General features: G+C 57.3%; 1 protein-coding gene across 4 annotated transcripts; it reads left to right on the top strand.

Moving 5' to 3' along the window:
- Positions 1 to 1,549: 1,549 nt before the first annotated feature.
- Positions 1,550 to 15,771, top strand: EPHB6 (EPH receptor B6). 4 transcript variants are annotated; one of them, XM_053898382.1, is made up of 19 exons: positions 1,551 to 1,665; positions 7,499 to 7,634; positions 8,406 to 8,477; positions 8,774 to 8,973; positions 9,248 to 9,312; positions 9,500 to 10,253; positions 10,986 to 11,141; positions 11,518 to 11,874; positions 11,996 to 12,120; positions 12,248 to 12,410; positions 12,679 to 12,793; positions 13,041 to 13,093; positions 13,313 to 13,432; positions 13,548 to 13,795; positions 14,061 to 14,234; positions 14,464 to 14,613; positions 14,873 to 15,066; positions 15,187 to 15,342; positions 15,451 to 15,771. In XM_053898382.1, exons 4-19 carry the CDS (start codon positions 8,874 to 8,876, stop codon positions 15,557 to 15,559), a joined length of 3,039 nt encoding a protein of 1,012 aa, XP_053754357.1. In that variant the 5' UTR covers positions 1,551 to 1,665; positions 7,499 to 7,634; positions 8,406 to 8,477; positions 8,774 to 8,873; the 3' UTR covers positions 15,560 to 15,771. The 4 variants fall into 4 exon arrangements, with proteins under 4 accessions (XP_053754356.1, XP_053754358.1, XP_053754359.1 ...); XM_053898381.1 differs by lacking the exon at positions 7,499 to 7,634 and having other exon boundaries at positions 1,550 to 1,665; XM_053898383.1 differs by lacking the exon at positions 7,499 to 7,634 and having other exon boundaries at positions 1,550 to 1,665; positions 14,064 to 14,234.
- Positions 15,772 to 15,807: the final 36 nt, after the last annotated feature.

The following is a 15,807-nucleotide window of genomic DNA, read 5'->3' on the forward strand; positions in this document are numbered from 1 at the left end:
TCAGTTTCCATCACTCACTCAGCCAATTCATTAAAGCCGGTTTGTTTCTCCCAGGTGCCTTCTAATGAGTTGCATTGTTTCCTTTATTGTGCTTGTTGGCTCACAGATCTCTTTCACAATTTTCCTCAGTTTCTGAATGCTCCTTAAGTACCACTTTTGTGATCAGCCCGTTTGCAGCTAGCTAGCGCTTTCCCTCGTCTTGGATAAACGAAGTAAGTAAGTGGGAGAACTGAGATGCCACCCGGTGATACGGGAAGGAGGGGGGAAAGGCCAGAGGGACTTCCACCAGTCGCCTGTGTTCCTTGAAAGAACCAGCAGGTGGTAGCAGCACTTCGTGGGAAAGCCCCGGCTCAGCGCTGTAGGACCGGAACAATAGACCCCCCAAATCCTGTCCCCGGTCGGAGGAGAGGCTCGGGGTGGGCGGAAACATTTTTCCTCGCGGCGCCCCCTCGGTTCCTCCAACCTTCCAGGCACCTCCCAACGCCTCAGATCCCTGTGGGTAGGTTCTCCCTGGGGAGCGGGCAGAGGTGGAGCCACCCAGGGGTGCACGACTTGCCCGGGCAATGCAAAGCCAGGCACCTACATCTGGACTTCCCCTTTCAGACCCAGGCTTCCCAGCCCTTTGGGGAGGGTGGAGTCAGCAGCCCCAACGTTGACCAACATCCAGGGTCACGAAGAGGCGGAAGAGTTTAAGGCTAGATCACAGACACTTTCATAACCCAGATGCGCCCCCCCCCCCCCCGCCACCGCTCCACTGCTGCCTACCCATCCCCACCCCACCCCCGTACCCTCCGAGATTTCTCAGTTTGTCTTTCCCTCCACCCCCTTCTTTTCCTTCTTTCTCTTCTTCGCAGCTCACGCCCACCTTAGTTTAAACCTGAGTAGGAACTAAAACAGCGGGTTTAGTTCCTAGAGTTGAAGCCGAAAAGCAGGGGTGGGGAGAGGGCGCGGGCGTTCGGGCCGGCTGCCGCGCTGCCCTGCCCTGCCCCGCCGTGCCCCGCGGTGCCCCGGGCGTCGGCCGGCCGCCCGTGCGCTTCGCTCCCGGGGACCCGAGCCCGCGCCCGGCCCGGGGGTCTAAACACCTCGGCCCGCCGCCCGCGCCCTCCGGGCCCCTCGCGCGCGCCTCCCCCGGCGCCCGGGTCCCCCCGCCGCGCGCGGCCGGGAGGAGGAGGCGCCCCCGCCCCGGCGCACAGGCGGGCCCAGGGCGAGCCCCGCGCCTCCACCCCGCTCTCCCCCGCGCATCGCCGCCCAGGCCGGGAGGGCGGGCTCGGCTCCCCGGAAGAGGGGAGAAGGAGGGCGGCCGCAGGGGCCGGAGAGGGGCGGGCCGGGCTGGGAGGGACGCGGAGGGGGCGGGCCGGGCTGCGCTCGCCCCTGCCGCCGCTCCAGAGGCGAGCAGCGGGCGGCGGGACCCGCGACCGAGCGCGGCGACGGCCAGCGCGACGCGGGCCCCGTGCGATCCCCGGGCGCCCCGCCTCCAGAGCAGCCCCCGCCGCCGGCCACCGCCCCCCGGCCGCCCCGGAACCGCGGAGACGCGCGGCGGCGAGCGGACCCGGGCCGCGGGCAGCGGGGTCCCCGCACCCGAGCGGAGACGCGGGCGCCGCGGCTCCACCGCGGGGCCTCGGAGGGTGGGGGGCGCAGACCTGCGGAGCCTGCGGCCGGCGGAAGGTGAGCCCCGGGGTGCCAGGCGGCGTTGAGGGGGTGGGGGGGGGGCGGTGTGCCTGGGGACAGAGGCGTCCAGGTTTGCAAAAGTAGAGGGGCCCTCCAGACCGGGCCTCTGCAGATCCTGGGGGCCCCCTGGGGGAGTGCTGAGTGTCCTTCCCCAAGGCGAAGGTGGGTTCGTGAGGGGTGCGAAACTGTCCACGCTGGCTGCCCGACCTCTGACCAGCCATCACTGACACCACTGTCACCCTCGCTGCTGCGATCCCCCACTGTGTCTCCCGAGGCTCTGCTCTGGCTCTGGCTTGGGGGTCCTGATGTAGGGGTCCTCGCCAAGCCGGGCCCCCAGCGTTCCGAAGAGGATCGCCCACCCTTCTGACTCCCGTGGCATCTCTCCAATCCCCACGGAGCTGGGAGGGGCGAGGACGTTGATCCCACGCCTGCCCCCGGCTCCCCCACCCCCATTCCCACCCGTAAGCCGTGGAGCGGAGAGAAGGCTCCGTTCGTGCTCCCCGTAACCCCCAAGTTGCAACCAAAGTCTGCTGCTTGCTTCTGCCCCAGCTCCACCCCCTCGCTTTGCATCTGGGTGCTTGGCCCTACCTGCCCCCCACCCCCACCCTCCAATCTTGGCTGTCTGGCACCCTCGCTCCTCCCATCCCTGGGGGAGCTGGCCTGGGCCCAGCATAGCTGATGTTGTAATGTCCCTGGCGGTGCCGGTGGAGAGAAGCGGCTGGGCCTGTTCCCAATAAGTTAAACCGGGGCCAGGCCCTCCACCCGCCAGGAGAACTTGACTCAGGTTCTAGAAGGGGAGATGCTGGCTGGGTGGGAAGGTGCTGTGGAACTGTTGGCAGTGCGGGGAGATGTCCAGGTAATGGGCATTGCCTGATTGCGACTTGTCGTTTGTTGAGGGTGCTGTTCTGAGGGGCTGCTTGGTTCTTTCAGAGCAGTGGCCCTTTTTCCTTGCAGGAAGGGGAGGGTGGGGGCTTCTGTGTACCTACCTAGTGGCCTAGAGAGGGGACTCCTTGGGAGTCTGTTGGTTCATTCAGGGCTCAAGAAGATGGCTGGCAGTGACGATTATGTCACCAGAGTGCCTAGGAGCAACAGGCACCAGCGGTCTGAGCATGTGAAGGGCTGGAACATTCCTCTTCTCTGCCGGCCGCTTTTCCAGCTCCTCACCTTCTCCTGAGCTAGGCCCCAGGTCCCATGTCCCTGCCGCACTCCCTCCCACTAGGTGGAGGCAGGTTGGCGGGGTTGGGGAGTTGAGGCAGCCTTGGTTTCCCTTTCTCTTCTTTCCTGTTCAGCTCGCACTCTCCCAGCCCAGATGTTTCGGCAACAGAGACTCCTGGGGTAGAGAGCGGTCGACAGGCCCACTGGGGGTAGAGTGGGGACAGACCCAGGGTGAGGAGAAGGGCTCGTGGGCATCAGTATGAGGAGCACTCTGGATCTGCTCTGATGTGCATGCTCACACACACACGCACACACACGCACACGCACTCCTCCCAGCACGCGTGCTGCCCTGCACCCATCTCGCCTCACACACATTGCCTCACACGCTCTCGCACTTGCTCCCACGGGCACTAGTCCTGGCTCTTGGGGACTTCTACACTCTTCCATGTACTCATCTCCCGCGGACACGTACTGACAGCACCAACATCCTCCCTTCCGCCCTTTTCCAAAGCCATGCGTGTGTCCGTGGTCCCTGCACAGCCAGAGTGGCTCAGTCTAAGTGGCTGTCTGCCACTCCCAGACACTGCCTGCATCTTAAAAGCCTCCCCCAGCTCCACAGCCTGGGAGTGGGAGGCACATTCGTCTGCATCTGCGTGCTCTGGGGGACATTCTTGGAGGCTGGAGGCCTCAAGGGACACAGGACTCTCCTCTGCTAGGTAATCCACAAATTGGCTTCTCTCAGCAGGGCAGCAGGGGCCAGAAGCGCCAGAGGACAGCCACGTCCTCACTGTGTGCTCTGGATGCCGCTGTAAGGGCTGAGGGGATCCTTTTCAAGGCCGGCAGCCAGAGCTCCAAGAGACAGCGACTAAGACCATGTCCAAGGTGGAGATTAAAGGGTAGAGGCAGCAGCATTAAGCTGAGCAAGGATTATCCTGGAATTTCCTGGGCGTTTAACAGCTGCAGAACAGGACGAGGACAGGGACTGTGCTTCTGACCCCTCCCACGCTGACCCTGTGGCTAACAGGTGTGAGGACCTGTCACACCACACATTAACCATTGGCCCCTTTGCCCTTGGGACCTCCCTCGCCCTGCTGGGCCCCGCAGCCTGCTTTGCCTCTCCGAATGTTCCCATCTGGGCTCACTTAGTGACGATGATGCCCTTGTCTTGTGCTTGAGTGTCCAGCCGCCTTGGTCCCCCCTTGAAAGCTGCAGTCCTTTGCCTAGGACCGAGTAAGAGAAGCATGGTACTGTCAGTGGGGCAATTTGAACTTCTTCAGAGAGAAGCTTAAAGGAAATCCAGGGATAAAGTTATTTTGCTCATTTATTCCCAACTCCTACTGCCTCTTTCTCTCTGCTTTCTTCTTATAGATGAAAATCTCTAGATTATTTTGAAACCCAGAGAGAAAAAGGGGGTGGGGGGAGGATCAAATGTAAACATACGCTAGGTTAGTCTGGGTTTTGAAAATCTTTTCCTTTTTTTTTTTTGTTTCGATGGTCATGATGAGATTTTGTTTTAATTGTAAAAATGAGATATGCTCGTTGTAACAAGGAAACCCATTGGAATATACGTAAGACAAAGTTAATAACCCCCCACCTACCATCGTTCATTTCTCCCTCCTACAGGAACCAGTCTTAACGGCTCAGTGTATTTTCTACCATACCTTCCTTCAAGCTTATTCATAAGGTTTATATCACTTAATGTTTTTAAGACTCATTTTGTGGATTGAGGTGCATAAACTATATTAAGCCATCTCAGTTTGTTCATAAAATTACCGTATTTAACATTTCAATTCGAGGACAGTTAATTTGTTAAATTCTTACAGATGTACTCATTTAATGTATTTTTAAGTCTCTCATTTTTAAAGATAACAGAACTCAGAAGCTATGATTTATAAGCTAAGAGTCTACACATCTTTCGTCTTTGCCAGTTTCTGGAAACAAAACACAATTCTGATGCCTACGAACTGTCCTATTTTTATAAACCAAAGAAATGTAGCAGGCTTGTGGATGCAGTGTGTCTGCTATAGCAAAACGATGTAAAGTGATATATGTAGAAAAGAAGCTGAGAAAAAAAATGTGAAGTCATAGAATGCAATTTTTGTCATATGAAATTTTGTCTAATCAGTCTTCTTTTCTGAGCTACCATTGTCCATCCACATTTCTGCTGCTTCTGGGGTTCTGTTTTTCAAACCATACACACATCTGAAATGTGAATGTTTCCCTGATTGAGAGAAGTTTTCTGCTCTTTCATGGCTTAAAGGGTTGCTCAACATGGACCAGTTCCCTTCACAAGCTCAAGAAGTTAGAGGGATCCAAAGCAGGCCCACCCTCACACCACCCTGCCCCCCCCGCCCACCCCCCCCACCCTCACACACACCTCCTACCCCCCCCCACCCCCCCACCCCCCGCCTGTGTTGCAACAGTGATGCCCTTGACTGCTTCTAGGACACACTCCTAGACTAAATGCGGAAAGATGTCCTAGTCCTCAGCCACTGAAGGCACCTTTGAAAATCAAGTTCTAAGTCCTGCTTGTTTAGTATTCCAGGCAGGTGGATGGAGCGCGTGTTCTTGTCACTTACATTTCTGCCTTTGAAACTTCTTTCAAAAGAATCTGCGGTGGTAGGAATTAGCTGACAGCAGTTTCTTCCATATCTTAAAGTTTCCTCTTTCCTAATTTTTATTCTTGCCATAGAGATACACCCAAGTTCTTTTTATATATTAAAAAGGAAAAGACTTGAATTTATCTGTCTTTTTTTTTGATAAGCGAGAATTGACCTAACCTCCTAGTCTCACTCAACCAGTTTTTGTTTTCTGAAGGAACTCATTTATAACCTTCAGCCTTCTGGATCCACATCGAAAAGAGGTCCCTTCGGACAGCAAGGGACACTTCTGGGTACTTGAAGATCCTCAACCATTTTTTAATGAATATCTTTGTTCTTGGCAAAAATCTGTACAAAATTTGGAAAGTGGCAATCCACACGCAATGTCTCCATTTAATTCTTTTCTTCCTGATGCCTCTTGAGGACAGAAGCTGAGTGGCTTTAACGTGTTCTCTAATTGCTTTTGCTTTTGCTCTTTTCTGGATCCTCTGGAGACAGGCCAGCTTCATGTTGTCATTAAGATGCACGCTGAGGCTGTGCATACACGCCCTATTGTAGCCACAAGCGACTGTGTTGCTTGTATTGTGGGTCATCAAAGCAAATACTTTGCCATCCCTCATCTTCTAGAATGTTCCATATTGCGCAGCTGATATGATCTGCAGTATATCTCTTCCCTCTTGTTGTCTCCCCCACCCCCCCAAAAAAAATTCATTGAGATGCATCCAAAGTGTTTATTATTCCTTCTCCATGATTATTTGTCTAGTTATAAGTTGAAGAAGACACAGTGCTTACAGTTTTTTCTTTGTTACATATCCCAAAATCCATCCATCTTCTGCCTGAAAGAGGCTATTTTGGAGAATATCTGCTGGGCAAATGATATAATAGCTTTCCTTGTTTAAAGACATTTTGCTGGCATTTTTGGTTCTTGATAACAGCATTCCTAAAGACCCTATAGCGCTGGACAGAGTCTGGTCTGCCTTGGTGTGACAAGCATGTCTCCAAATTAAGCCACAGAGAGTTTGGGGGATGCAGCCACAACATGAGTTCCTTCAGGATATTTATTGAGCAGCCATTGGTGGTGGGACCCTGCTTTTTTACTTCACGGTCTCCCTGTTCTTTGAAACATTTAGTCTGTGAATGATTCTAGCAGCATTGAGGACAGTATTTGCAAAGAACCTCTGTTTCTCAGGAATCATTTGCCGTATGGCAATGCTTCCTTTTTTTTCTGGGTTTATTGAGAGACCATTGACGTATACCGTCGTGTAAGTTTAAGGTGTACAACCAGGTGATTTGGAAATGCTTCTTACTTGCTATATGCTCTAAGTTAAACTCTATCTCACAAGTAGGGTTCTAGTGTCATGAAAGGGAAATTTCAGTGGCTGATGGGCAGATACCCATTATGCACCAGCCCACACAGCTGCAAAAGCTGTGCCCTTTCATGACAACCACATGGGGGTGACACTGAAGGCTTCATCTTGCAAGACAGCCAGCGTTGCCAGGAGAAATTAGATTAGCAGGAATCAAATTATGACTTTCTTATTTATCGAAGTTAAATAGTGCAGTAGTTTGATTTTGACCTCAGTATGAAATGTGCAGTTTTCAATGATGGTGTGGATCACCTGGCCACGACTGTCCTGGAGGAAATAGGTTCCAGTTTCCAATGGCTTTCTTTTTTCTCTCTCAGTTTGATGGCTTTGAACAACCTGCCTCTTATTTTCTTCTTCACAGAAATAAATGGAATGTACCGCTCTGGTCCATGCAACTTGCAGACTTTTGAGACTCAGTCACAAGGAGAGAAATGGGTCCCCACTAATCTCTAGACCAATGAGCAAAGGCAGGTCTTCGTCGTGACCCTGGAGGCAGCCATGCCCCCTCGTCATGTGCTTGTGAGCCGTGGGGGTGTGCTTGTACAGGGATGGCCTTTTTAGGTTCCCAATTGGGAACACACTTTATACCATTCTGCATGGACTACTTACCCTTAGAAATTATTTTTGTAATCAGTGCATAAACTGTTGTCCTTATTCTTTTTTAAGGTTGTGCCATAATTTATTAACCATCTTTCTCTTGATGAACAGTTACTTTACAGGTTTTTCCCTTCCAAACAATTCTGCAATAAATATCCGTGTTTGAACTTCTGTGCAACCAGATCCAAGGATAGAGTACCGGGGCGCCTGGGGGGCTCAGTCACTTGAGCATCCCACTTCAGCTCAGGTCACTATCTCACGGTTCACAAGTTTGAGCCCCACGTCGGGCTCTGTGCTGACAGCTCAGAGCCTGGAGCCTGCTTCAGATTCCGTGTCTCCCTCTCTCTCTGTTCCTTCCCTGCTTGTACGCTGTCTCTCTCTCTCTCTCTCAAAAATAAATAAAGGTTGAAAAAAAAAAAAAAGGATACAGTACCTGAAGGACAAACTCTCAGAAGTGAAGCTGCTAGCTAGACATTGCCAAGTGTCCTTCCAAGAGAAAACACCAGTTTGAACTTACAAGCGCCGTGAATCTAGAGAGCCTGTTTCTCACATTTCCTTCAACCCAGGGCACTTTTCATCTCCTAGGACAAGATGGCATGCTACTGTTGTTTCCCCTTTCTGTCCTCTCATTGTGAGCGTGCCAGAAGCATTTTTTCCTATATGTGGCATACATTTATTTTTCCGCAAGCCATAGAAGCGTACCCCTTGTGGACAGGAGACCTCTGTTCACAAATGTAGGCATGCCAGTCCCCCAGAGCTCAACCCCTTCTCCACTCCTCAGACGGCATCTTTATGCCTGTGTTCTTCTCATGTCTGTTCCCCCACCCTCCCTCCCATCATACCCCACAGCTCTTTCCTGCGTTCCCTCTTGCTTCACTGCCTCTTTGCAATGTCTAGAGTGTCCAGGTCTTATGTGGGTCAGGAGGTGCTGGCGAGGGGGAGTCGTGTGTCCTTAGGGAAGGAGCAGCTTTCTACTCTGCTTGTTTTAATGAGAAGAATCTTCTGACTTCCAACGCAGGGTGGCCGTAGGAGGAGGAGAGGAGAGGAAATGAAGAGAAAGAACTGAAATAGCTCCTTCCAGAAGAAAAGGGTAAGACTGGCCCAGAATTACCCTGTGCTCTAAGGGAGGGCCATAAGAGATGCTCAGAGATGGGTCACCTGTGGGAAGTAGGGAGGGAGTGACCCATCACAGGGCCCTCTAAGATGGCAGACTTAGCGCAAGTCAGGAGAAAGTCGGCTTCCTACAGGCCTTTACCCCTCGGTTGGTGCTGGGGTGGTTTGAGAGCTATCGGACAAGACACAGAGTCAGGTTTTGGGGTCTGGGCCATCTGTGTAGCAGTGGAGTTCCCTGCCACCTGCCTCTTCTGGTCCCATGTGTCTCCCTAGGAAACAAGTTCGGCAGCAGACCCCCAGTCTTACAAAGCAGCAGCCCCGCCTGGGAGCAGGGTGGTGGCCAGGGCAATGGTGGGAGCCCTGAAGATGCCCCATGGCTGCTGAGGGGGCCGCCCGGTCAGGGAGCGGAGTGGCGGGCATGGTGTGCAGTCTCTGGGTCCTGGGGCTGGCGTCCTCAGTTCTGGCTCTGGAAGGTAAGAGGGAGGGGAGACTGGAGAATTCCCTACCTGCCACCGTGGGTGGGAAATGGGAAAGATTCAGAAAAGGCAGAAAAGAGTGAAGACGTCAAGAAGGGGAAAAGGATGGGGAAGCTTTCTGAGAAAGGCTCCCGGCAGACAGCTGTGCCCCTGCTGGTGGATTCAAAGGACCAGGGAGGGGAATTCTTGTTTTCCTCATGGGAATGTGGTGAGGGTTAGCAGCACCGGCTGGAGGCTTGGCCGTTGAGTGTCCCTTCTTATCTCTGGGCAGAGGTACTTCTGGACACCACTGGAGAGACATCCGAGATTGGCTGGCTCACCTACCCACCAGGCGGGGTGAGTGGCATTCCTGACCCCAGTGCACCTCCCCCACCCTGCTCCTAGAGTGTGGAACTTGGGAGGGAGGCCCTGGGTAGAGACTAATGGGGTAAGACTCATTCTCCCGAGAGGAACAGGACTTCCGCGTGTTCTTACCCTGCTCTGCATGCAGCTAACAGTGTCTCCCCGGCCGCCCTCCCTACAGTGGGATGAAGTGAGCGTTCTGGACGACCAGCGACGCCTGACTCGGACCTTCGAGGCATGCCATGTGGCAGGGGCCCCTCCGGGCACCGGGCAAGACAACTGGCTGCAGACACACTTTGTGGAGCGACGAGGAGCGCAGAGGGCACACATCAGACTCCACTTCTCCGTGCGGGCGTGTGCCAGCCTGGGCGTGGCCGGAGGCACCTGCCGGGAGACCTTCACGCTTTACTACCGCCAGGCGGAGGAGCCCGATGGCCCCGACAGCATTTCCTCCTGGCACCTCAAACGCTGGACCAAGGTGGACACGATCGCAGCGGACGAGAGCTTCCCTGCCTCCTCCGCCTGGGCCGTGGGCCCGCGCGGCGCTGGGCAGCGGGCCGGGCTGCAGCTGAATGTCAAAGAGAGGAGCTTTGGCCCCCTCACCCAGCGCGGCTTCTACGTGGCCTTCCAGGACACGGGGGCCTGCCTGGCCCTAGTGGCGGTCAAGCTCTTCTCCTACACCTGCCCCTCCGTTCTCCGCGCCTTCGCCTCCTTCCCTGAGACTCAGGCCAGTGGGGCCGGAGGCGCCTCCCTGGTGGCCGCCGTGGGCACCTGTGTGGCTCACGCAGAGCCAGAGGAGGATGGAGGTGGGGGACAGGTGGGGGGGAGCCCCCCCAGGCTGCACTGCAATGGGGAGGGCAAGTGGATGGTAGCTGTTGGGGGCTGCCGCTGCCAACCAGGGCACCAGCCTGCCCGCGGAGACAAGGCCTGCCAAGGTGAGATTCTGCCGCTGTGCACGTGCCCAAGATCTCCCCACCCGTCTCCCGACCTTTGGGCGCCTCTGCTGAATACCCCAAACTTTACTTTGTCCTCCAAAAGTTCAGGAATAAGCTATTTTAGGAAAGGACTCTTGTTTTCTCCAGACTTATTTTCTAAAGCACACAAATGTGGTGTAATAGGCTCATCTCAAATTTCTAGAACCTTCTGGAGACTTCCACATTGCTGAGCCTCCTGTGGCTGCAGGCCTGGGAAGTGATGGAGATCACACTCCTAGGTTATCTTGGGGTGGGTCCTTTGTCCCTATATGCCATGTAATTCGGAAGTGATCCTCACAGGGCCAGGTGACCAGGATGCAGGTAGGAGAAGGCCGTGGATACCAGCCAAGGGGGATGCTTCTGTTGCAGGGTAGAGGCTGCGGAAGGCCTCTGCAGAGGGAGGTTACACGGTCGAGCCAGACACCTATATCAAGGGCTTGTCCTGTCCATAGTCCCCCACTGCACCTCACTTTTTCCACCCAAGGAAATGCAGTTCCCACCCCAGTCACCTGGTGGAAGTAATCTGCCTGAGTGAGGGAAAGAGGGAACAGGGGGTGGGGGGTAGGTCTGAGGAGGAAAGGAGAGACCTCCCTGGGGAGTAGAAGGCTGGGAGGATGCCTGTGTGACGCACGTGGGGCTCCGGAGGCGGTGAGTGGAGTGAGCCTGAAGTCCTCACCCGGTTCTGCCCCTCAGCCTGCCCCGAGGGCTCCTACAAGGCCATGGCTGGGAACGCCCCCTGCTTGCCCTGCCCAGCCCGCAGCCACGCCCCCGACCCTGCGTCGCCTGTTTGCCCCTGCCTTGAGGGCTTCTACAGGGCCGGTTCCGACCCCCCAGAGGCCCCCTGCACTGGTGAGTCTCCCACCAGCCCAGGGGGTGGAAATGGACTGGGGGCGGCAGAGAAGGGGAGCCTGAGGGCTACACATGGGGCTGGTGTGCATTTGCAGTGACTTTTCTCCTGTTCCCTCATTTTCTCCCTCCCTGCTACACACCTCCTTCTCACCTTGACTCCATCTGCACTGGCCCACCTCCTACCCCTCCTCCCACCCACCTCCGCTTTCTGGTCCCCACCCCATGCTCTTGGTCTCCTCCCCTCTGGGCCACCTGTTGTCCCCTGCTTCCTAACTTCCTCCATCATGCCCACCCCTCCTCCCCCACCTCTACCCCAACCCCAACGACTCCTTTCCCTGGCCCTCCTCGCTGCCCCCACCCCCGCCGGCCTCCCCAGGCCCGCCTTCGGCTCCCCGGGAGCTTTGGTTCGAGGTGCAAGGCTCAGTGCTCATGCTGCACTGGCGCCTGCCTCAGGAGCTGGGGGGACGCGGGGACCTGCTCTTCAATGTCGTGTGCAAGGAATGCGGAGGCCACCAGGAGCCTGGCACGGGCACCCCGGGCGCCTGTCGCCGCTGCAGGGATGAAGTGCACTTCGACCCCCGCCAGAGGGGCCTGACTGAGAGCCGAGTGTTAGTTGGGGGGCTCCGGGCACATGTGCCCTACATCCTGGAGGTGCAGGCTGTGAACGGGGTGTCAGAGCTTAGCCCCGACCCTCCCCAGGCTGCCGCCATCAATGTCAGCACCAGCCACGCAGGTGAGCCTTTTACTCTGCCTGACGCCTGGACTGGCCTCCTTACAGCCCCCTCCCCCACTCCTGCTGCCGGGGGGGGGGGGGGGTGGCCTGGAGACCCTCCTACTAACCCCCCACACCCCAGTTCCCTCTGCAGTCCCTGCATTGCACCAGGTGAGCCGGGCATCCAACAGCATCACGGTGTCCTGGCCACAGCCAGACCAAACTAACGGGAATATCTTGGACTATCAGCTCCGCTACTATGACCAGGTGGGGAGGAGAGGGGGTGCCCCACAGTGGGGCCAGGGGTGGGGGAGAGGTGCCAGGAAGCCTGGGGGTGGGAGCAGGGCTGAGGGGCCAGACTGGGCAGCAGGGAGTGAACGGCTGTCACCCCCAGGCAGAAGATGAATCCCACTCCTTCACCCTGACCAGCGAGACCAACACGGCCACCGTGACCCAGCTGAGCCCTGGCCACATCTATGGCTTCCAGGTGCGGGCGCGGACTGCCGCAGGCCACGGCCCCTACGGGGGCAAGGTCTATTTCCAGACGCTGCCTCAAGGTGAGAGGAAGCCTGGATGGGGAGGGGGCAGCACCAGGGAATGGTGAGGAGAGGCCCGGGGGCCCTCCAGGCCTTGACCCCTCACCCAGCACCCTCCAGACTAGAGATCGTGTGGGCCAGGAGGCTGAGGATAGTCTCATGGCTGAGCGGCTGGCCTTTGGGTCTGTGGGTGGGTCTGAGCAGGTGCACGGTGGGGGGCGGGGGGTATGTAGGTGTGCGTGCAGGGAAGGCCTTACCCACGAGTGATCCTGGGTGGCTGCTTCCTCAGGTGAGCTGTCCACCCAGCTGCCAGAGAGACTCTCCTTGGTAATTGGGTCCATCCTGGGGGCCTTGGCCTTCCTCCTGCTGGCGGCCATCACCGTGCTGGCTGTCGTGTTCCGGAGGTGAGCCCCTTCCGGCCGTGTCCGAGCACCGCTCACCCCGCAGCACAGCCCCACGTCCTGCAGCCCCGCAGCCCACTGCAGAAACCCCCACCGGCGCCCACCTCCCGCCACCCGGCCCCTTCCCTTGGGGTCAGTGCCCAGGTGGGAAGGAGGGATCACAGACCCCCGGCCGGAGGGTGGCCGGCGTGGGGGCCGAAAGGGGGACAGAACGGGAGGGAGTCATTCCAGGACTCTGGTTTGTCCTCAGGAAGCGGCGTGGGACGGGCTACACAGAGCAGCTGCAGCAGTACAGCAGTCCAGGTGTGGGGTGGGGAGGGGCGGGGCCAGGAAGGGGGGGGGGGGCTCCCAGACCAAGAGCTGGGGGCTGAGCACAGCAGGCAAGGCTAGCTTCCCCTGAGGCTGAGGGGAAGCCCTTGACCCTGCCTTTGTAGGTAAGAGGGCACGCCCCCCCCCCCACCACCGTGTGCGGGCAGCCTGGCCTTGCACCGCGCCCTCATGATGCGCCCCATTTGCCCACAGGACTTGGGGTGAAGTATTACATCGACCCCTCCACGTACGAGGACCCCTGCCAGGCCATCCGGGAGTTTACCAGGGAGGTGGATCCCGCGTATATCAAGATCGAGGAGGTCATTGGGGCAGGTGTGCAGGGGCAGAGGAAGGGGATGGGAGGGACGGGATCCCTTCAAACTGGGGCAGGACACCGTGAGCCTGCAGTCCTTCCTCCATACTCCCCGACCTGCCCCTGTCCTCCCAGGCTCCTTTGGTGAAGTACGCAGGGGCCGCCTGCAGCCCCGGGGACGGCGGGAACAGGCTGTGGCCATCCAGGCCCTGTGGGCTGGAGGCACCGAGAGCCTCCAGATGACCTTTCTGGGCCAGGCTGCAGTCCTGGGCCAGTTCCAGCACCCCAACATCCTGCGGCTGGAGGGCGTGGTCACCAAGAGCCGGCCCCTCATGGTGCTGACGGAACTCATGGAGCTGGGTCCCCTGGACAGCTTCCTCAGGGTCAGTCCAGCCTGGGGGCCGGGAGGCGCGGCTGGGGAAGCCTGGGGTCCGGGGAGGTTTACAATTCTCAGCTGTCCCGGAGACAGGAGACAGAGCCCTATATCTTTGCTCCCCCACCCCCGCTGGTCTTCATCCTTCGTTCCCAGGCCATTTTCTGATTCCTTAATCCCCGCTCCCTCTCATGCTGATACCTGCTGGGCTGTGCAGCGGGTCAAGGCTTCCCACCCCGCTGCTGGAGGCTGAACTCTGCCCCCCTGCCCCTCAGCAGCGGGAAGGCCAGTTCAGCAGCCTGCAGCTGGTGGCCATGCAGCGAGGAGTGGCCGCAGCCATGCAGTACCTGTCCAGCTTCGCCTTCGTGCACCGTGCCCTCTCTGCCCACAGCGTGCTGGTGAATAGCCACCTGGTGTGCAAAGTGGCTCGTCTTGGCCACAGTCCTCAGGTGAGAGCACTGCCTGGGGGGCTCAGCCTTTTCCAGAGGGCGCTGGAGGCCCAGCTGGGACCCAGGGTTGAACCACCCGTGGCGTATCACAGTGTCTGAAGGGATGGGGCTCACCAGGGCTCCATCCAGGAGAGAACGCTGGGCAGACATGTGAGCACATAGCAGTCGCTCAATAAATGCGGCCACTGAGATCATTATTGCTGCTGTGATTTCTAACCCCACCCCTCAGGGCCCAAGTTGTATGCTTCGGTGGGCAGCCCCAGAGGTCATCGCTCACGGAAAACATACAACGTCCAGTGACATCTGGAGCTTTGGGATAGTGATGTGGGAAGTGATGAGTTATGGAGAGCGACCCTACTGGGATATGAGTGACCAGGAGGTGAGCTCTTGACCTAGACACTGCTGATCCCCCGCCCCCATCCTTCCAATCCACCAGCCTCACAGACTCATAGGTTCTTAGCCTCTAGTCTCTAATCCGCTCACACCGGAAGTTCTTTTGGCTTCCATATCGTTAAGTCCCTTCCCCGCTCCAGCTTCATGCTCCGCCTGATCCCAGCCCACCCGCTGACCTAACCAACAAGATACTCCTTTCCACTAGCAGTAGCTTCTCATCACCACCGTCTTCCTCCAACCCCCAGGTGCTAAATGCAATAGAACAGGAGTTCCGGCTTCCCCCACCTCCAGGCTGTCCTCCTGGACTACATCTGCTCATGCTAGACACTTGGCAGAAGGACCGTACCCAGCGGCCCCATTTTGACCAGCTGGTGGCTGCGTTTGACAAGATGATCCGAAAGCCAGACACTCTACAGGCTGACGGTGGCCCTGGGGACAGGTCTGCAGATTGGGGCTGGAGCCTGGGACAACCAGGGAGGGTAGATACAAACTGAAAACAAACTGAGGCGAGGGGGCTAAGATGAAGGGGAGACTTTGACACCCACCTCCCCTCACTTAGACCTTCCCAGGCCCTTCTGAACCCTGTGGCCCTGGACTTTCCTTCTCTGGACTCACCCCAGGCCTGGCTTTTGGCCATTGGACTGGAGTGCTACCAAGAAAACTTCTCCAAGTTTGGCCTCTGCACCTTCAGTGATGTGGTCCAGCTCGGCCTGGAGTAAGCAGGGAGAGAGGTGGGGTGGGGATTCCTCTGGGCGCAGGCCAGGGGTCATGCCTGGGATCTTAGAGAAGCAGGCCCAGACTTGATCCACTCCTTCCCCACCAGAGACCTGCCTGCCCTGGGCATCACCCTGGCTGGCCACCAGAAGAAACTGCTGCACAACATCCAACTCCTTCAGCAGCACCTGACGCAGCCGGGCTCAGTGGAGGTCTGAGGCCTGGGCTCCAGCTGTGCGTGGGCGATGCCCTGGACAGCCCCGGCCGTAGGTCCCAGGAGCGATATGCGAGACCAGAGCCAGTCTCCGTCCTGGCCTCCTCGAGAGGCGCCTGCCTCACTACACCCAACCCCCTGGACGCTTCGCTCCCTAGTCCTCCTCTGCCCTCCTCCGCCCTCCCCCGCATTAAAGGGAAAGAAGAAACTTTGCAAGTTGGAAGTGTGGTGAGAGCTGAGTCTGCGAGGAAG

This window comes from Panthera pardus, unplaced genomic scaffold (genome assembly GCF_024362965.1).
Source record: "Panthera pardus isolate Hobbes unplaced genomic scaffold, ASM2436296v1 HiC_scaffold_8, whole genome shotgun sequence".
Taxonomy (NCBI): Eukaryota; Metazoa; Chordata; class Mammalia; order Carnivora; family Felidae; genus Panthera; species Panthera pardus.